Source organism: Polypterus senegalus, chromosome 16 (genome assembly GCF_016835505.1).
Source record: "Polypterus senegalus isolate Bchr_013 chromosome 16, ASM1683550v1, whole genome shotgun sequence".
Classification (NCBI taxonomy): domain Eukaryota; kingdom Metazoa; phylum Chordata; class Cladistia; order Polypteriformes; family Polypteridae; genus Polypterus; species Polypterus senegalus.
In genome coordinates, this window is record NC_053169.1 from 29,767,657 (window position 1) to 29,790,788 (window position 23,132).

Sequence of the window (23,132 nt, forward strand, 5' to 3'; positions counted from 1 at the left end):
TTCTCATCATAACGAAATAATAATATCGATACACAATCATTTATCTGTATTTATAATCAACTTTATATTAAAGTTATATTTTCAAAAACGGTGGTGGAATTTTTTCATGATTACTTATGCATCACCTAGATTACGTGCAAAGTAAAAAGAGTTATAGTCACCTAAAAACTGAAGAAGTGTTAGTATTATATAATATTTGTTGCAATAAAATGCTACAGGTAAAACTGCATTTAGCTACATTTAATTATGATAATCATGGCGAAAATAAAAAAAAACAAATCACAAAATTAAATGTATTACCATGAACACGATGGGGACTTAGCAGCTTATTGTTCCCATAACATCTTTATATTTACATGGCATGTTCAATGTTCACATGTTATTGTTAAACTGATGATGTATAAATTAAAATAAAATTAATGGTAGTTATTGAAAGAATATGCGTTATATTGAATGCAGTTTTTAATATTGTGTAGACATTTATTTTATTTTAAATAAAATACCACTTCCGGTTGAGAATTTTTTCTCAAATTTCATATCTGTTTCTTTTTTACATTATAAATATCCACACAAAATTTGAATCATCTGTCTGTAATTGTAACCATAGTTTACTTGAAAATTCACAAAAGTATTCAGTAATGAATACTTCACGATTTTCCTCAAATTTCACATCTATTTATTTTTTGTCATTTCTAATATCCACACAAAATTTGTATCATAAATTTTTATTTATAGCCGTAGTTTACTTGAAAAAACCCTGAAAATGTGTTCAGGTAAAGTACCACTTCCGGTCACCAGAAGTGGCCCAAACGTTGATTGGACTCCTTATTTTTGATATAAGGCAGGTGTACAAAATCTCATTGACCTCCGTCAAAGCTGCTTTCAAGTTATCGTGTTTACACACAGACACACATTATTTCAAGAATGATATTTTCAGATTCAGAAAGGTCTGAAACATCAAGATTCATCAAAATCTCAAGGTCAAACTTTTTCATGATTCCTATACGTACTATACTATATATATGAGAAAGTAAAAAACAGCCTTCATGTGCGCATTAATTCAGCTATTTGGACTTTCTAGTTCTTGGTTTTTGCTTAGATTTTCTTCACTACAATTACTTGAGTAATGATTTAGCCTAATTAAAACATACAACTGCTTTCTGGCTTTGATTCTTTACTCATCTTAGATTTCTTTCCCAGGCCTTCCATTAAACCTCTGTAGCCTTTCCTGTAAGGCTTCACATGCACCAGTTTGGTAAACGTCCTCTGCTTTGGTTTTGAGGTTTCAATCTGATCTTTTGGCTCCAGACTCTTGCTGGTTTTTAGTGGTTTCTCTATCTTTGTTGATTTCCTTTGGTTCTGGTATATTTCATCCTGATTGTTATTCCTCTGTGGCAGAACACCAAAACTGGAGGCCATTTTTCATTTTGGAATGAAACAAGCTCGAAAACACTTTAGAGTGACCAGAGATTTGACCTGCTTTTTCATTGTTTTTGGGAATTTCTAGCCTAACATTTGGCTATGAAGTGGGGATTTCCCTGAAGCCCCAGCCCTTTCCTCTTTGTTTTACAATAATTAATAAAACTTTACGGCATTTAGGAGTTGCAGTCTTATCTGGTAACATTTTGGTTTAGGTCAGTGTTTCCCAAACTCGGTCCTGGGGAACCCCTGTGGCTGCAGGTTTTTGTTCCAACCAGCTTCTGTTTTTAATTGAACTCCTGGGCTAATTAAGTGAACTGATATTTTCACTTTTGACATTTTTGAAGTTCTGTGTTTAGGGAACAATATAGAAATTAGAAAACTAAGTTTGTTAAAAAAAATAAATAAAATGTACCAAGCAGTTATATAGGAATAATGTATTTTTTCTTTTTAACAGTATTTTCATCCTACTTTCCAAGGTATTATAATTGTTTAATTAATTAATTATTTACTAATTAGTGGGTCTGACTCTAAAGCCTTTGATTATTCAGTGTTGTTTGCCTGGGTGTCTGCTCTGGTCATTTTTAATTGTCATTAATAAGATACAACAAAGGGAGAAAAACTCCACAGAGAAAGGGCAAAATATAATGAAATCAACAAAAGAAAGTTAAGCATTTAAATCTATAGCAAAAGCAAAAATATGTATAAATGTCTTATAATGTAAAAATCATGCTGCTGTGCTTTTCTGAATGTCAAATAAAAGAGAAAAAAAATACCAGCTAATTAAAAGAGCTCAGTGTTATCAGGTGTTGTCACTAATTAGGATTGTGGTTGGAACAAAAACCTGCAGCCACAGGGGGACCCCAGGACTGAGTTTGGGAAACACTGGTTTAGGTGTTCATTATAACGTAAGCAGCTGTCAGGATTCTGCATGTTACGACACATATTGTGTGTCACGCATGTGCACCTATGGATCACCTTCCTGGGTTTGCTGAGGTAAGCAGTACCACACTGTGATGACAGGGGGTGCTCATGCTAACTGTCTCTCCTTTTGCACCTACAGCTACAAAAAGCCGCACAGTGTGGGTGCCTAACCCAGTCGCAGTGCCCAGAGCTGGCCCCGTCCTTTCCGGTTGGGATGCTGTAAAACCCAACAGTTCCCAGAGGATGGTGTCTGACTTTGGACTGAGAACCTAACCAGAAGTAAGCACCAACGACTTACCTGTGCCTTCCAGGGAAAATCTTTATTTGTTGGGCTATTAGACCAAATTTTGTTGTTTGTGCCACCATGTACAATTTTTTTTTTACCCTGTTTATTAAACGGGGAAACATGGCTGGGGCCCCAACATTAGAAACGGTTTGTGCTTTTCTGCCCACTGGTCACATGTATTATAATAGGCTTTTTAAACAGTAAATGAAGCAATTAAAAATTACAGCAAAAGCTACTATTTAATGATTATTTATTATTTATAATAATATAGTTAATAAAGTGTTAAAAATCTGTTAGTAACTGGATTTATACTGGACATATGAACTTGTTTGTCATGGTGCCATATTGCATACTGGTCAGACATGCAAATAAGAATTTCACTGTTCTCTCTGCACTCTCGGAAATCAACATAAAACTTGACTTAAATATTTAAAGTTATATTTATAAATATTGAAAATATAAGTGAATTAAATTATCTGTATCTGAGCCTCTTTTTTTGTGGGCTTTACCATACTCAGCATTGAAGCTTGGAGATTTCTTGTGTCTCTTGCTAAGTGTATTTATTCCTCAAGTTTTATGGTAGCTTTGAAGAAATTTGACAAGTAAGAGGGGCCATTCAGTCCATGAAACCCGTCTGTTTAGCTACTAGAGAAGCTGTCCTGATATCTCATCCCGATTCTTCTTAAAGGTTGTCAAGGTTTTTCACTACCTTTTACTATGCACGACTATAAGCCCTGTATTTTATTACTTTTTTTAAGTAGGTCTCCAAAAGACTTCTACTTCTATGTGACACTAAATAGTTACATTTTTTAATCACTGTCCATTTCTTTAGCAATTATTTTGGAAACAAAAAAGAACACTTGGTACAGCCATCACACCTGGTAATCCCCCCAAGATCCCTTGTTAGGCACGTGTTGCACGCCATGCCTATATTCTTGTGTTTTAGATGAATCCCTGTTATTAATTTTCTCATTTTGAAAATGTATTTGCCGATGTTTTCAAAACCATAAAATGACGGTGCTTTGATCACTGCTGGCACGAGATCACTAACAAGCTCCAAGTGCGCTTGAGAAGGCAGCAGGTGTGCTAGCACAGAGAATGGCAGTTATTTGACAATCCCTGTTTTTGGAACCGTCCTCCCTTTTAGCTGTCAGCTTCTTTTTTTGTCCAAAATTTCTGTGTCAGAAAATCTTCATATGGATTTTATTTTTATCGAATTTAGTGCTTTTTTAGCTAAAATTAATTTTATTTTTGAGGCTTTTTTTAAATATATTTTACATATTTTTTAATTGTTCATTTTTTTATTTATTAGTCTTGTCCTGTTTCCTGATTTATGGTATTGCAAAAAGTGTGCTTTCCTTCCAGTCATACAAATGAACATAGACTTACTCTATATTACTTTGAAACCATATACCTCTCATTATATATTTCACTAATCTATATCTATATCTATATATAAAATCCAACATCTGTCTGTCCACTTTTTACAAAAGAACTACTTAATGTTTTTTTTTCTATAAGTTGCTTGAATATTCCAGATGGTTTTGCAACTTCTCTAGTCTTCTCGTATCTCTGATGTATTTGCGCGAAAACGAGAGAGAGTCTGTGGGCCGGAGGGAAGGGGGTGGGGCCCTCCTTACTCACACGCCAGCCTCCGTTCGAGTCGGTCTACCTCTCGTCACGTGTTGCAGTGTACCTCGTCCTCACTTAGCTAGCGATACCTGTTTGTTCAACAGACATTCTCTTCCACAGATTGTTAAGGAGTAATGTTTCACATTTTTGAAAGAGACATCAGAGTGACATGTTTTAGAGGGTAGCTGAGATATCACGGCCATGTGCTTTTCTCTCCACATGGGGGACGCTCACCTGTCAGAACTGAACACAATCAGATTCAGTGCCAACGTTTGACATTTTAGCGTACCTACCTTCCGCTTGGCCAGAATTACATTTTTTTTTAAATTTGTTTTTGATTTTTAAAGTTTGTCCTGTTTCACTACTATGTGGGCTTAGCCGAGGGGGATGGCTAGTGTATATATATATATATATATATATATATATATATATATATATATATATATATGATGTGCCTCTGAGCTGTCCAAAGGATTCTAGGAAAAGCACCTTAATAAATAGGGTAGTCTACTGTATGTGTGTGGTACTGGACCCAAATATGAGGTGTAACATCTAATGTAGGAATAGCTCAGAAAAAGAAGTAAGGCGAATGTAAAGCAAATAAGTTGTAGGTGTCTGCAGAGATTATTATTTTGATGTTGTTTTCCATAACCCAAAGAATGGAAATCGGAGATCCACTTCGGCAAGAAACCTCTACAATAAAAACATTTGGGCTCACCAGCAAAACTGCCTTCCATGTGTCTTTTCCTGGCTGGTTGTTGCAATAATCCTGAATATTTTAAACCATTACTATCTGTGAATAGTAGAGACATCTGATTTGAAATGTAAAGACCCCCAATTTCTCTAACTTTCAATAAAATATATATTTATGTAATTGGTGTGGCATCATTTAACAAATTATGTGTAAATGTATCTAATGTTAAGATATTTGGATGCAAAGAAATATTCTGGATTGACTCCATGTAGCTCCATAAGTAGAGAAATAGGACAGAAATGGTGCGATTTTGGGTGTCTCACGAGTATACATACCAGTCTTTTCCACATGTCCATGATAGGTGCAACTAGTATCTAAAATAATTGCAGTACAGGAGACTGACAACATATACCTTTTTCTTGGCCTGTAGCAGCTCCTGATAGGCACTGGATCGTATGAAACGTGGATAGGAATCACTTTTCATCAGTTTGTAAATATGCTCCTAGAAATAACAGAAATAAGCTGAGTATTGCAACAGTTTGAAAAGAGACATTCACTTTTCATTCCATTCTAAAAGGAAAATGTACAGATCAGAGCAGGCGACTTTGATGCTCTGAACTGTTTTGATATTTAGCCATAACCTGAACTGATAAGGCAGAGCATCACTTCAGACAGCTGTGGTGAGTGATGGTAGAAGTCTGTGAAACTTTACGTTTCTGTTTATTTATTTATTTTTTTTAATTTATGGTAAAATATGACTATTCTAAAAACAGAACAATACTTTGGTAGAAACTTGACCAAGTAGTCAGTGATTTAAAACAGGAGAACAAAGCCTGGCAGCCAGCACCTCCTCTGTTCAGAGTCACCTTTGTTAATTATTGTTGCCTCCTGACAGTCTACTTATGCTTTTTTTTTGAAATCATGTTATTTACTGATAAATTTGCTTGAAATTGTTTAAAATTGCAACCATGATAAAATAAAAGGTAAGCCAGATGTTCACAGTTTCTATGTGTAAATTATGTTTTACTATTTTTATTTAAATGCTAGCAACTAAACAGTTCCTAAATAACACATACAAATAATGTGGTCTCATGTCCGTAGGGCACCACAGCACTATGCTTGTCACATTTGTTCCTATTTACTATAGCTGAAGTGACTGTAACGATAGTTTTATGGCAGAGATGGCTTTGAACTTCCATATGTGCTCTGTGCGCGAGTATGGCTGACATGGCGCTGTGCAGTTTATCTGATGTTTACTCTCCTTTATCAGGCTCATTTAGTACTTTTGAGTCCATATTCCATACCATGCAACAAATATTCACGTATCTTGATAATACAACACAGTGTTACCAGTTACAAATGTGCACTATAAGAGGAACATATTTAGACATTTACTACAAAATACAATACTTGCCTGAGCGTCTTCAAATGTGTACCGTCCAGGATCTTTGACATTTTGTGTAGTTTTGTCATAGCTTTTTGAATCAACATTAATGGCACTTGGAGCGCCCGGTGCAAGAAATTCCAACCATATCTCCTGGACTCGACTTGGCACTTCACGAATGGGCCTTTTTTTCAATTCTTGAACTGCTAACCAAAACCTGGTTAAATTAATAAAGAGGTTTTTTTTTTTAGATAATTCTATTGGTATTGTACAGTTATTGAAAATATTTCATTAATATTACTACTATTTATTTTTTAATTACAGTCTTTAACAACATTTATTCTTTTATTATCTGAATCTGGTTATTCTAGCAGCATCAGGTGCAAGGTAGGAACCAGTCATGAAAGGATTGTCAGTCACGCATACCATGCCAATGTTCTTCTTCCTCTTCACCTTTTCCCACTTCTATTCTTCAAACAGCTCAGTCCTCAGTCCTGCACCTCCTTCCCAGTCAGAACCTTTTTCTTCAGATCTCCTGTTACTTTATCCATCCACCACCACTTTGGCCTCCCTCGCTTTTTCTTCCGCTCTACTTCCATTCCCATCACTCTGTTGCCTGCATATTCACTGTCTCTCCTCATCAAATGTCCATACCACTTCAACCTACTTTCCTGTACTTTCTTAGGTATCTCTCCCACTTTTGCTGTACCTCTAATTATCTGATTCTGTCCTTCTTTGTAACTCCACACATTTGTCTTAACATTCTAATTTCTGCAACATCCAACTTCTTCTTCTTCTGTGTTCTCTTAACTATTATTCATGTCTCAGCTCCATACTTCATTTCTGGTCTTACTATTCACTGTCTTAAAAACCTATAATGATATGGACTGGGTGATGTGTTAGGACTGAAAAGATGCCACATCGCTTGAAACCTACAGAGGGCAGAATTCAATGATACCCTGATAATCAAATTCCATTTTAATGAAATTTCACTGCAGCAACTCCAAATCATACTCAGTAGTTTGTATGGCCCCATGTGCTTGTATGCATGCCTGACAATGTCAGTGGGTCATGCTCCTAATGAGATGATGGATGGTGTCTTGGGGGATCTCCTAGGGCATCACTGAATTCCTGGATAGTCTGAGGTGCAACTTGGTGGGGTCGGATGGACCAACACATGATGTCTCAGAGTTGTTCTACTAGATATAGGTCAGGCAAGCGTGGGGGCCAGTCAATGGTATAAATTCTTTCATCCTCTAGGAACTGCTTTCATACTCTAACTACATACCTAATGGCAGTCAAGGTGCCTTTGTCTACCCTGTAGAGGTCTGTGAGTCCCTCCATGGATATGCCTCCCCAGACCATCACTGATCCATTCCCAAACTGGTCATGCTGAACGATGTTATTGGCAGCATAACGTTCTTCGCAGCCTCTCCAGACCTTTTCACATCTGTCACATGTGCTCAGGGTGAACCTGCTCTCATCTGTGAAAAGCACAGTGCCAGTGGTGGACCTGCCAATTATGGTATTCTATGGCAAATGCCAATCGAGCTCCATGGTGCGTGGCAGTGAGCACAGGTCCCAATAGAGGATGTTGGGCCCTCAAGATGCCCTCATGAAGTCTGTTTCTGATTGTTTGGTCAGAGACATTCACACCAGTGTCCAGCTGGAGGTCATTTTGTAGGCTCTGGTAGTGCTCATCCTGTTCCTCCTTGCCCAAAGGAGCAGACACCAGTTCTGCTGATGGGTTAAGGCCCTTCTACTGCCCTGTCCAGCTCTCCTAGAGTAACTGCCTGTCTCCTGGAATCTCCTTCATGGCCTTGCGACTGTGCTGGGAGACACAACAAACCTTCTGGCAATGACACGTATTGATGTGCCATCCTAGAGAAGTTGGACTACCTGTACCACCTCTGTAGGGTTCAGGTATCGCCTCATGCTATCAGTAGTGACACTGACCATAGACAAATGCAAAACTAGTGAACAAACAGATGAGGATGGAAAAGATGAGGAGGGAAAATGTCAGTGGCCTCCACCTGTTAAACCATTCCTGTTTTGGGGGTCATCTCATTGTTGCCCCTCTAGTGCACCTCTTGTTAATTTCATTAACACCAAAGCAGCTGAAACTGATTAACAACCCCCTCTGCTACTTAACTGACAAGATCAATAGCCCAGAAGGTTCATTGACTTGATGCTATACTCTGATAAAAAAGTGCTCCTCTAATTTATTCGAGCAGTATATGTTGACAGTGCCCTTCACTGGAACCAAGGGGGCTAACCCAAGCCCTGAAGAACACTCCAGATCATTATACCTTTTCCACTAAACTTTACAGTAGACACTTTGCAGTCCTGGAGGTAGAGTTCTCCAGGCATCCACCAAACACAGATTTGCACATCAGACTGCCAGATTGTGAAGGATGATTCATCACTCCATTTCCATTGTTCTAGAGTGAAATGGTGGCAAGATTTGCATGATTTAAGTTGACATATGGCATTCTCCATAATAATCTTAGACTTGTGTACAGATGGTTGGCCAGGGAAACCCATTTCATGAAGATCCCGTCACACTGAATGCATTCATAGCAGATACTATGACTGTCAGTGCTCAAGTCAAGTTGCTTTATGAATTTAATTTGCAAACCTAGACTAAACTAAGCAGTAAAATATATATTTTAAAAATATGACATTCTCAAATCATTCTCAGAGAATTTGGCCAGAGCCTATTTTGGCACCGCTGGGTACAAGGAAGGAAATAGCCCTGGATAGGGCACTGTTTCATCAAAGGATGCACTTGTGCACATGTAATGCAAAACAGAATGTGCAAAATCCAAATAGATTGTGACCAGGTCAGAAATTAAAACTAATTTTCTCAACCTGTTAATCAAATCAGATCTCCTGCTCTACAGAGGAGCACATTCCAATCTCTCAGCTCACTTAGCTGAATACACGGCTGATAGTAGTCAAAGCAGGCGTAGGCAGCACTGGGTGCAAGGCAAGTATCATCCCTGTACAGCATAAAGTCCATCGCAGCAGGGCCTACTCAGCTCTCACTGTGGGCCGATTCAGTTTCCAGTTAGCCTAAGGCCCATGTGCTTTGGCAGTGGGAAGAAATGAGAGTACCCCGAAAAAAACAGGCACAGAGAGAGTGTACAAACTCCAGACAGACATAGGAAAGGTTTAATAATACAACTCTGGTCACTGGAGATATGCGGCAAATACCACTGGACTACCCTGTAAGTAGTCAGCAGCAGATATATCCATACCTTAGATTCTCTGAGCTGAACTCGGACTCCAAAAACTTAAGAAACTGGTCTCGACCCATTTGATCTTTTAAAACTTCATTAATGCCAAAAGCCCACCGCTTCACCCTCTGCTGACTAGGTTCTTTACTGTGGAGACAGGTAGAAGGTTACCAAGATTTAGTTACAATATTTACAATAACTCAACAGAGTGTTATCACTGAAACACATGCACTGGCTTTTTAAAAAGCTTTTTAAAAATTACATAATGTGATTTTGAAATTTGACATTAATAAATATCAGAGCCTTTCTAGGTTATTAAAATGCTTTCATGATGTGGTGTCAGTGTTATTTATTTACATACCTGAAGTGAAATAATTATTTCTTTGCACCACTTACAACATAACACAGATAATGGCATGTGAAAAGTAAATAGTGCCTGGGGCATGACAATTAGAGCAAAATGAAGGATTCGCAGGCAAACGCAAGGCTTCATTATCAGGAAATAGCGGTTAGGACAGTGAGAGATATAATAATTGAAGCGGTAATTTATGTAAGGCTATACACTTGATACAACAAAAAAAACTTTAAAGAAAAAAAAGACGGTTAACACACATTTGTAGAATATTGACAAAAATATTTTTCAAATTTTATTTCTAAATAATCAATAGGAATCCATCAGCAATCTATCACACCAGAAAATAAAAACAACACAACATAAAAAAGTCATTACTGTACAATCTTGATGTGCTGTACACTTTATACACACACACATATATATATAAACATTTATATATTATATATATACAACTATATATATATATATATATATATATATATACAGTCACACGTGTGCATGTGGGAGGCAGCTTAAGGGCTCTGGTGATGCTAATTACCTGCCAAACCAGGGGTTGGCGCTGTGTGCTGATGCCTTCTCTCTTCCTCCCTTGCGGAATGGAAGATTGATGAGTCTTTATATTTAACAAGTACACAACTTTGGTTATAGACTTCAGTTTCAGCTAATTTCATCTTCATTTTTATTCAAGACCCTACAATGTAATAGGTTTAATCACCAACAGGGAAGAGTCTACCTACTGGTTAGAGGTTAAGGACCTGTCAAAGTTTTGCCATGAAAATACGCAATCCATTAAAAATAGAAAGGAGAGTTTGGGTCACTTTTGCATGTAGACATGGTCAACATCTTCAAATTTCCCAGTACTCCCATTACTAAAGAACTGTGAAGTTTCTATAATAACCCTGCAGTACCTCTGCATGCACAGGCAACTAAAAAAGTTGGTTTCTGTAGATGAGCAATTGAAAGTCGACTTATTGAATGTGTTATGTGCTAGTATTACACAAATAAATAAAGCATTTGCGTAAATTTGTTCTTTTCCACTTAGCATTATTAAATAGCACCAAGCATATACAATCAGACATATAGTCTACGAAATCTGACAAAACATAAAACATATGCAGACAAAGGTAACTCGTTTCTTAAGAAGTTGTCAGGGCAATGAGAAGATGAATGTCACTCTGGCATATTTATTGTATTGAAAATTTTGGCCCATGTTTATTTGAATTTTGGACTGCTATGGTACATCTTCACTCAGAGGTCAGTCTGAATGCAGTGGGTTTGACCAACTCAGTTTTGTCCATTTCCTTTCTCTGTCTCGTGAGTATAACAGCCCCCACATCAATGCTCAGAGAAGACAGACTCTTTATCATTTTTGTCAAGTAGCCTTTCCTCCCTCAACAAATCAGGGCATAAATCATAATCTCCATGGCCAAAAGAATAAACAAACTAAAAGAAAATGAAGGTCTGTTGCCTCTCTTGGGCATTGTGCAGTGGTTGCCATCTCAGATTGTCTGTTGACTAGCCCACCTACTAATGATAAGTATCATTAATGCACTCTCTCGGTTTCTCAAGATCCTACATTTTCTTTGCACCTTGGAATGTTTGCACTAAACTCTCCTGCCAACTTGAGAGTCATTCATCTCTGAGAATTGGTGCCTTTTAAATCACATCCCGAGGTCAGTTTCAGCTCAGTGTTTGCCATCACCTTTCAAAGAGCTTGGTCTTACATGGGCATGGCAACCCCATTTCTTCACTCTGAGGACATTATAATAATAACCTCTCTCTCCTGAGGATGTTTCTGGAAGGGCCGCTTCACCACTAGGATGTGCCCCACAATGAGGCCAGCTTAGCACAGTGATTCTGATTCTTGGGTAGTTCCATTAGGACTGTCCTCTACCCTTTATCACTTTGGTGACAACTCATCCCCTTGTAACTCCATGTCAATTAGCCATCATTTACTTTGGCTTCAGTCCTGTTGTAGTTGAGCATGGGCTGATTGCCTGTCTTTGGCCAAAAGTTATTTTATGCAGTAGTGTGTATGAAAACATATTTTGTTAATTTTATCTTTCTGTTTTGCTTAATTAGAGATTTAAAAAAATAATTCTCAGAAACAAAAACCACAGGAGTTGACATGTACCCTGCACTGTGTTGCAACAGAGTGTTACATCACTTGAATCCTAAAACGTTTGCCACTGAACATTCCTGACTTAGATCTGAGGTTGAGAAACTAAAGAAAAACAACAAAAGAATGCATTTCTTAATGAAAGGACTCCAAAATAAACAAATGAATTGGGCATTTAAAGATTTTTAAACTCCAAATTTTTAATAAAAAAATCTGGGGAACGTTTATGACAATTTATATGTTTTTCTACCAAAATGGATACATGCGTAAATAATGTGGACAGGTTAAGATAGTTTCACGTTTCGAGTATCAGGCCAAAAACAAAACATGGCTTTCAAATGGCAATTTCTCAATAACATTTTTGTAAGAAATGGCACACATTAGCAAGTTCAAATATTACAGAATCTTGACTTTCAGGTTTAAAATTTTATACGATAGTCTGGACAAGGAATATTTTTTTAAAAGGCACATCCTTTATATAATCTATATATATTTAAAATCCTACATCTGTCTGTCTGTATGTATGTCTGTCCGCTTTTCATAAGAGAACTACTTAACGGATTTAGATCTTTTTTTTTTCTATAATTTGCTTAAACATTCCAGTTGATTTTGCGACTTCTCTCATTGCGCTAAGTATCATAGTTCGCTTGCGGTACCGATTTATTTGCGAGAATCCGAGATAGACGCTGCAGGCCGAGGGGAAGGGGAAGCAGGGCACCTTCTCACTCATGCGTATGCCTCTGTTTGAGTTAGTCTACCTCTCGTCATGTGTTGCAGCATACCTTCCCTCTGCTTAGCTCGCAATACGCGTTTGATCAACAGACATTATCATCTACAGATTGTTAAGGAGTTAGAGTTGACATTTTTGAGAGAGACATCAGAGCTATGCGTGTTTTAGAGGGTACCTGCTGATTGCCAGAAATATCACAGCCACATGCTTTTCTTGCCAAGTGGGGGATGTTCTCCCGTCAGAGCTGAACACAATCAGATATAGTGCCAATGTTTGATATTTGTGTGTACCTACCTTCCGCTTGCCCAGAATTACATTTTTTAAATATTTTTTATTGATTTTTTAAGTTTATCCTGTTTCACTACTACATGGTCAGAGCCGTGGGGGACAGCTATATATTATATAACACAACTGTTATTCTGAACTGCTCTGTATATTTGGCATAATGCATCATATATAAATATGTAGTGTGTGTGCTGGTTAGCCAAGTAGTGTGTACTATGAGGCAATCAAGTAAAGAAGGACCTCCTTTGCATCCTCTGTTGTCAGCTGCACTATTGGACATAGACACTGTAACCGTATCATTATTTATTTAAGGAACTACTGATGAGAGAAATGATTTGCACAAAATTTAATTCACCATGAAAGTTAATGTTTCACTTTTGCTTCCACTGAAATTGGTGCCATTTACTCAGGAGGTAAGGTGTTTAGTTCCTGTATTTTCTAGCATTGATTCTGTGTATAACTGCCATATAGTAGTTTAAGAAATATGTCCAGAGGAAAAAAAAAATCATGGAGGTGTGTATACAGTAATCCCTCGTTTATCTTGGGAGATAGGTTCCAACGCCGGCCGCAATAATTGAATTTCCGCGAAGTAGGGACACCATATTTATTTCATTATTTAATGTGTATTTGGACATTTTTAAACCCTCCCTGTACTGTTTACATCCCTTTACTCTATTAATAACAGGGACAACTGTTAAGCATGTACCGCTATCCCCGGGGCAAACAACTAAACCCCGAGTTAAGGCACGATTAGAAAACTGCTAGTGTAAAGCAGTTCAATATCTATCGGGCAACGTGACCAATGCTCGTCCTTTTATTGACCCCCACCACCTGTCCCAGCCTAGCATTAACCACAAGCCATGAAACCAAATAAAGAAGAAGCTAAAGAACCAATATATTATTTTACATATATAAAGAAAAACAAACAAACAAATAAATACCTAACAATCGAAACCCCCCTCTCTGGTTTAAACACGTGATGTTCGTAAATAAGAAAACCCAGACTGTCCAAATGGGTTTACTGTCCTTATTTGTTCAGGGCAAAGAGAAACCCTAACGGAATACGCCGGCTGTCGAGCCGATACCAATAAAGTTTAGTCCTACCGGTCCAAGATGTACGTCAGCGAAATCAAAGAAAAAAAAGTCAGTCTTCAGAGACGCGTCTCCCTTGTGTCGCTGAGTCTCCCAAAAAGAAAAAGAACTTGTTCCAGCAGATCCATTTCTTGGCGCTACCTTGTCCTTCTCTTTGCTCCGCCACAAGATGTCTCTCTTTCCCCCCTTCTTTTCCGGCTTTTAAGTTCTCAATCCCAACCGCCCTGTCCGTGTTATGACCTCCCCCTTAAAGGTGTATTTACAGCATCCTTTTTTTCCCTGTAATGCTCCCAAAGAGGCAGCAACCGCCCACAGAATAATAGCAATATGAAATCGGTAGATAAGTTTACAGTTACTGTATAGCGAAGTACACGTACCTATATATGACGTGATGATGGTGATGAATATGCTGTGCAGTAAAAATGATGACGATGAAGGTGATGATGACTTTTATTGCGCAGCCGATGACTGTATTTTATGTCTCTTCAGACGGCGGTGCCATTTCCTGGGGCACCTCTTCCACGGTTTCCAAAGGTGTATCCGTAGCAGTAGTAGGAAGTGGCTCTTTTTTGTGAGGATGGCAAAAACATTGTGATTGGCAGTTGCTGCCGCTGCTTCTTTTTCCGGTCGAAGAGCAGCTTGTAGGCGGTCATGACGTCGTCGACCTTGTTGCAAAATTGGACCGATTGAAGAAACCACAAAAAAATCACACACACAGTACAGCATAAAGTAAACCGCTCGGCGAGAAAGCTTGAAGCGGAATGGCCACGACAGAGAGACAAGGGGAGATGCTGTGGGATCTGGGTATCAGTCAAAGCACCAATCACGGGCCCGGGAAGCTGTGATTTGTCGTCTCCCTCTCAAGTACCAATCACAGCCTGTGTTACAACGCACTTAGTCACCGAACTTGTTTTGTTGTTCTTAGACTAGGAAATACTACTACTATATTTAAAAACCCGCGAAGTCGTGAATCCGCGAAAAGTGAACCGTGAAGTAGCGAGGGATTACTGTATCCTCAACTAGGATAAGGCAGTTACTGGGTAATAATGGAGGCGTGGGTGTTTTGGTAGCAGTGACTTCCTGTGTTGTGAGTTTTCTTGTGGAGTAAACACAGTAATGAGCACATTGCATTTTTAGTGTGTCTTTGTGTGCAGCATGTTACATTAAAAAAACATGCTTTACTCCTCCATAGTGAATTAAGTGAAAGGCATAAATAGAATTGATTTTACTGGTGTGGTACAGGTTATATCTTCTATTCTGCTACTTAAATCAACACATATAAAGACGGACATTTGAACGAGGCTTTAGGGAGCCATATTTCTTGTTTTCCACCCAAATAAACCTTTAAAACCCCAAAATACTCTTCAGTGAGTTTCTCACCAAATTGCCTGCAAAATTAATCTTAGTGTCAGTTCCACACATTACTACCCAGAACATTTCATTAAACCAATTTCCTTTAAAAGAATAATGCATACAGAAAGAGCCTACAATTTCTTAAAGATTTTTATCAGCCAGTGCACTGATTGGCAAAATCAGCATAAGCAATATTGCACTGGTGTGGAGGCTTTCTTAAAAATATTTTCTTTTCAGTTATATGTGGGTTCTAGTAGGTCAAAAGTAATAATAATGTTAAATAATTTAGAGCACTTTTGTGCTATGCATTGGAAGTCTAATCCTAAGCCACCTGTCACTCCCTCCTCTCATCCATAAGAACGATGAAGCAGAGAGATGATGGTAAAGATGAGTTTGAAATGTAAGAAAGTGGAAAAGGGGAAAAAAGAAAATTACAACAGCTTTCCAAATGACATACAGCTAGCCATATATCAAACAACATTAAAGATCTGGATTTATTATTCTATTTTAGGGGTTTTTTCTTCTTCACTTTATTCAAAATGTTTGAACCATTGCACGCTGTAGGAGAGAGTACAATGTTGGGGTAAGTGTGCTGAACTGGTTGTCCAGTATGTGTTCTGCACTACATCATGGACAAAAATTGGCACTGACAAGGGGGTTCTCCCATTGCACTGTTGACATCGGAATTTTCAACATAATAAGAACAGTCAATGGGAGAAAATAGAAGGTCAGAAGATATCTGCATAAGTACATTAAACAAGTAGGAGTGAGGTTGTTGAAGATCAGGGGCTACACTTCCGTGTTCATGGGCTAAAGGCACAAAGGCAACCCCCCACAACAATGACGCCGCTGCCTTCTGATCCTCCAGTACAGATAAATAGATGGCAACAGCACACTGGTGCTGCTAGATTTCTGACTCCCACTGGGTTGCCTGGAAGTGACAGTTCTGGTATACATCCCTGCTAGAAGTAATATCTGGGGATTTCAAAGGGAGTTCCCAGGATTCCTCATCTGTACAGTTCTGGCTGATATGCATGTTTCTTGGAGACACTGGATGTACAACTGGTTCAGGCATTAAGAAAAACTTCAGACCCTAGTCCAAGTGAGTCTATAGTAAGGAATGAACTATGGGCAAGAGCTCATCTGGTAGAGTCGAGCAGGAAGGAAAGGATGGCAGAGTTTTAATAAGAGCTATGAAGGATAGAAAGGAGGTGAAAATGCATAAAAGGAAAACGCGTTGTTAGAGGTAGCAATGTCACAGATGAGGCCCAGGGGGCATAGTGCTCATTATTTTCATTTGGGTTCACGCTGTGTCTTAATCCTTAAATTATACTCTTCCTTGTACTCCTTATTCATCTCCCCAATAAATATTCTTAGTTAGAGATCTGGATTTGTCTTGCTATGGTCTTTGTTCGAGCAACTCACAAAATCCCCACCCATATTCCATTCCGTATTGTTCCTTTTTTTAACCTGGGATACTTTTTTTGATTTGAAAAGGACCCTTAATTACATTACAGTCTTAGTGCGGACTAACAAACAACAACCTCTTACTGACGCCAATATTAAAGTGAAAGTATACAACGTGAAAGTAAAAATTAACTAATGGTCAGATTGAGAATAGATATGTAAAACTTAAGTTGCCAACTTAATTTTACCAATTGCCCAAACACTCAGATCTCCATGACGTGTGACCGAGTTAAGAAAAAACAAACTCCTGAAGTGTTTATCAGCAAAATTCATCAAAGCAGTGAGAATACTGTGTTCACCTGTGACCTTGTTCTCCAAACATTTTGAAATTTGCTGTTTGGCCAATTAGCTTAACTTTTTTTCCCAGCACCACATGATGGTATGCTTGGGCCAGCATGACACCACAGAGCCATAGTAGATAATGCTGCATGGAGTAGCCCCCAAGTATAATGCCAATTCAAGTTGTGGGCTAAAAGTGAGTAGAAAGCATTTAAACACAAAACGTTTATGCAGAAGGGAACTCGACATGTGTTGGTGTATTTGTGTCTTCAAGATAATGTCTTTTGGATGGACTTGTAGGTGACCTGTGTGTAATACGTGAGTCTACTCCTTTAATAATATTACCCAGAGTGCTGTGCAGTTAACACAAACAGGAAGGAGTAAAGAATCCACATACTTTAGTGTTGCACTTACTTGGTAGCATTGGCAGTGAATGAGCAAAAGCATCGGGGGGGAAAAGCAAACAAACTGTACTTATTTTTTTGAGAGAGGGAGTATCTGCTATCAAATCTGTAGGGGGGCAATTCATGCTTCCTGTCCGCAAGACATTTACTGCTCTGATATTTAATTCTAGTCAATTTACCTCAGGGAGGCACGATGGCACTGCTGCCTCAGTGCTCAGGCAATATTTTTGGCCACAATAGTTGACAGATGCTTTCTTAGCTCTCAGAGACACTTAAAGGCCATTGCATCATTATAATCCACTCAACGCTACTTCAGTTTTTCAGTCTCCATTGACTTTCAGTGCATTTCACAGAGTTTGGAAAAGTTCCTGAACGTTTCTATGATTTTAGCAAGGTGAAACAAATTCAGTGGGGTTCACTCGTCTCTATTCATGTAGAGCATGCAGTTTCTGCACAGATAGCAGTGACGCCACAGGGATAAATTGTATAGGATTCATCATTTCACATGATTTAATTCATCCCTGTGACTCTATGTTGGAATAGACAGTTTTTGAAATTGAATGAATAACTGAACAGCCTACACTGTAGTACACTACAGCATCCTACTGGTATGAATTATTTTATGAAACAAAAGCAAAGTTTAAAGTTACATAATGTAACAAAGAAAAAAAACCCTAAACACAACCGTCCACAGGCAGAAGTGACATTACTGTAAACATATTTAATTCTATTATAAATGCCAGATATAATATTTTAGAACTGTACACTTTTTAGGTATTTAACAATAATAGGTAAGTGGAAATATTCAGAGGTGTCTAAGAGCCAAGCAAAACAATACTCCATTATTTTCTGTTTCCCTTAGGGCTTCTGAGGAGACTTTATGCAAACATTTTATAAAATTTAACTCAATTATAAAATCTGTCATCATTTACAAACAGACATTCTAATTAAAAGCGTCTTTGCATGAATTAAGCTGAAGGAGCAATGGGTTTATTGGGTAAGCCGACTATTTTCTTTGCATACATCATAACGTGAATTATGTCTCAACATGTATTCTGACACTTTAGCTAAGCCAACTATAGTTTGCCTTTTAATTTGCAAAACTGCTCGTTTTCTTATACATTACGCTCCCTGCGGCTTTCATTTGAACATTCATTCAGAACTTTGACCCTTAAGGGACAACCGATATGCAAATAAAATAACCTGGAGGTTCTCTCAACCTTTTCTGCATAGAAGTTGTAGCTTGCAGTTTTATTTTATTTCCATTGACTATTTTAAGAAAAGGCCAATTCTGTAATGAATGGGACTCATTTTATGATAGTGGATGTAAAAATAGTTCCTATGCTCTGAAAAAAGTATGGTCCAAAAAAGTATTTGCTCTTCAAGAATTTGGTGACATCAGATGTGTTTGATGTTACCTTTTCTGTGGACTAATAAAGTCAAAAGAATATTTGAAAAAATATAACGTTTTAGTTTAGATAGATAGATAAATAGATAGATAGATAGATAGATAGATAGATAGATAGATAGATAGATAGATAGATAGATAGATAGATAGACAGATACTTTATACATAAAATTAGAAACCTCCTACCAGTGGTCAAGGATAGTGGTGGTACTGATAAAACTTGGTATGGTTTGCTATATTAGAATGAATCTTAGATGAATAGACATCAGCGAATTAACCAACAAGTCTGCTCTCTACCAGAGAATTATTTATTATTATGAAAGACAACCATCTTGGGAGAGGAAGCATACAACATGGGTGGTTACTGTTAATAAATTACCTACACATAAACTTTATGCATCCAGCAGAAATGTTTTTCAGTTGTAACCTAAATGTGCGCATCCACAATTTTAGGAAGAAAACACAACCTGTCTTAGCTTCCAAAATCCTTCATGATTGCTCAAATAATGCTCTTTTTTGCTTGTTGTGTTTAAACTTTCTATAATTTTCAGTGATGGCATATTTTAACCTATTGTTTAGTTATTTTTCCATTTCTCGATTTAATCTGAATTCCTTATCGTATATACATATCTTCACAATTTTTGATCACATATTACTGGAATTAAAAAGGAAATTTAAGGTATCTAAAGTAGGCTAAAGAAGTGGTACGTATTTGATCATAGAAACTAAGAACTCTGCATTGACATTTTTACAGTCATATTAACCCTCAAGCAATAATAATAATAAGCACAAATTGCTGGTCAAGTAAAACAGCAGTAATAGAACCTGCACCGATCATACTGACTGGGCACTCTTTCTGGATAGCTGGAGCTCCTTGCATTCTTTTCAATCCTGCAGAGCTGACGTCTTTTTTAGTTGTTTATAATTCAGTCTACAAAACTAAGAGATCTGCATGAATTAAGTAAGTAGTGTGGGGATATATTTAAACAGCAGCATCTACCGACTCATAATGCAACTGTAAACTGCCAGTGGTCAAGTAACAGAGAGCCTCCAAGGAGAAAAACAAGATGAACAAAACAAGCTGCAAGAAGTTTACAGAACCTATCAAACAGTTAAGAAACATCAAGGTTAGTTAAACAGGGATTTCATAAAGAGAAAGAATTTTAGTCTAAAAACGAAAGGAAGAAACACAGGAAGCTACCGAGAGGCCCAAATTGATTTTAAGAAAAAAATACTTTAAATAAAGAGAAGAATTTTGAGAAATACATTTGGCGTACATACAGTGTAAAAAAACAATGTAATACCTGATCGATTAATTAAATTAAGGATTAAATGTCCGCAGTTAAAAATATTTAATTATTTTTAAAGACACATCATGATACATCACAGTTAATGCCATCAATATTTCCAAGAAAGGAAAAAGTACTAATATAAATGAAACCTGCCATACTGTAAAGAAAGCAAGCAGAATATTTTTTAAACTGAATACACATCAGAAATATTTCATTTAGGGAAAGACAAACGCATTCAAATGATTCTAACCTTGCCTCTAGTTCCCAGAGCGTAGTATCATCTGATATCCAGGGATTTGAAGGGTCCGGAGGTGTGAGAAATGGGTCATATTCAATATACTGTTCTGTGTATCCTAATAAGCTGTAGGGAAATTGGGGAAAGAGAAAAAAAACAAAACACAAAATGATTCAAATTGTTTTGGCAGTAACACAACCAACTAAAAATGTATCACAAATATGAAACTACTGTCACCTATAAGTGAACTATCAACATTTGAGAATTATTAGAATTGTTTTAGTTGCAGAATCTTTATAATCTATCTATCTATCTATCTATCTATCTATCTATCTATCTATCTATCTATCTATCTATCTATCTTGTGGAGGGCTGCCAGGGCCCTTGCCCAGCTGGGATGCCTCCACACTGGAAGGACTGGGGGAGGTAATACTCTGGTTATGTTCCTCCCCCGGAGCACTAGGTGGCAGCCCCCTTGGGTTTCAGTGGTGCCTCGAACTCCCACAGGGCTCCATGGGACTTGAAGTGTACTACAGTCCTATTGGGTTCCATGGGCACCGCCAGGGGGTGCTGATGCTGAACCCTTAGGGGCAGCTCTTCTGCAAAACTTTGAAGTGCTGCAGGAAGTGGAACAAAAGGAGCCAGCAAACACTATTGTGGGACCCAGAGTTGGGTGGGAGAAGACAAAGCTTGCCAGAAGGAGTGGAGGAGGAAAGAGAGAAGAAGAGTTGTGTGCTTTTGTTGTGCTGAACTGTGTTGTGCTTGTGGGAAATGGGGGAAAGCATTTCCCATGTGGGAGAAAATAAAATAAAATATGTGTGTGCCTTGAACTTGTGTCTCATGCCTGTCTGTGTTGAGTTTGGATGGTGGTGCACCCCTGGCAGTTCACTATATATATATATATATAGCACTTTGGCTCCAGCATTACTGATGTTGTTTTAAATGTGCTCTATAAATAAACTGACATTGGCGTTGACCTCATCTCAGACTTTGTGAGATTCAGTTCATTACTTACTGTATGTTTGTATCTCAAAGAAATTACAATTGATTATTGCTTATTTTTACATTTTTTATCATTGTTATGAAACATTTGTTAAAAATGTAAAATTTTGTGTCAATCACCCTGCATACTTCAAACAGTCAATATTTTAAAATATAAATGATATGGTCCCTTTCTCCAGCCTAAAGGAAAAAAGCCATACTGTTAAAACAGATGATGTTAAGATCTAACCATTCATCCATTATCCAACCTGCTATATCCTAACTACAGGGTCACGGGGGTCTACTGGAGCCAGTCCCAGCCAACACAGGGCACAAGGCAGGAAACAAACCCCAGGCAGGGCGCCAGCCCACTGCAGGATGTTAAGATCTAAATCCTTAAATGTACTTAGATTATTGTACTGAGTTTTCATTGGAAGCAACTTGCCATAAGATGCTTGTTTGTAAAACTACACGAACTCTCCCAAAATCATTTAAAAATAAAAAAGACACAAGACCTTTCTCAAAATCCTTTAAAAAATAAATAGCAAAGGGACCAACCAGAAGGTAAGCCTCAGGATGGAATTGAATATGACTGAACTTTAGGGTCACTGGACAAAAGAATCATAAGAAAAGTGACAGAAAGTGGGGAGGAACACCCTCAGGCACCTATGACAGCTGGCGATTGGTTAAGGTAAAGTCTATGGAGGTGGGTACGATTTATTTTTTTCATATTTTGTTTTGTTTAGGACACCAAAGTGACTGCTCTCTTATCTTTAGCCAAGTAAGAAGTTAGTTTTAGCTTCATTTTTTTTTATTTTTCTGTGGATTTGAGGGTGGCTGTGTTGATGTTGTTTGTTATCTCAAATACATTTTGATGTATTTTAAAATAGAAAGGAAGTCCCATTTGAAGAATAAGAAATTTTTGCGGGAAGTGATTTCGACATACCTTGAAAGGTATTTCAGATATCTTGAAATGTGGGAAGTTATTTTGAGATATCTGAAAATGTATTTCAGATATCTTAAAATGCCTGCTTAAGTATTTTAAGATATCTCGAAATATATTTGAGGTGTCTCAAAATGCACTAGAACTTAGTTCAAGATATCTCAAACTTCATTTGAGATATCTTGAAATGCATTTCTGATATCTCAAAATCTGCAGTGTATCATTTCAAGATATCTTGAGATCTATTTGCGATACCACAAAAGGCATTTCAGATATCTTGAAATATATGCATTTTCAGATATCTTTATTTCAATGTGAGGTATCTAACATGCATTTCCAGATATCTTAAAATGTATTTTGAGATATCTATAGATGTTAATTTGGCTTGCTATAGAACCACATAAGTCCATTTATGGTAGATAGAATGCCCACTTGGCACGGTGGCGCAGTTGTAGCGCTGCTGCCTCGCAGTTAGGAGACCATGGTTTGCGTGGAGTTTACATGTTCTCCCTGTGTCTGTGTGGGTTTCCTCCCGCAGTCCAAGGACATGCAGGTTAGGTGCACTGGCGATTCTAAATTGTCCCTAGTGTGTGCTTGGTGTTTGTGTGTGT

At 37.7% G+C, this 23,132-nt stretch overlaps 1 protein-coding gene across 7 annotated transcripts in view; it reads right to left on the reverse strand.

Moving 5' to 3' along the window:
* The window catches only part of LOC120516628 (regulator of G-protein signaling 7), a 536,263-nt gene that overhangs the window by 14,215 nt on the left and 498,916 nt on the right, over positions 1-23,132 (reverse strand). For all 7 annotated transcript variants that reach the window (XM_039738437.1, XM_039738439.1, XM_039738434.1 and 4 more), the window contains exons 13-16: positions 20,613-20,723; positions 9,600-9,725; positions 6,370-6,556; positions 5,368-5,457 (exon numbers count right to left, since the gene is read on the reverse strand). In XM_039738437.1, the coding sequence (XP_039594371.1) occupies positions 5,368-5,457; positions 6,370-6,556; positions 9,600-9,725; positions 20,613-20,723 (514 nt within the window). The remainder of the gene's footprint in view (positions 1-5,367; positions 5,458-6,369; positions 6,557-9,599; positions 9,726-20,612; positions 20,724-23,132) is intronic.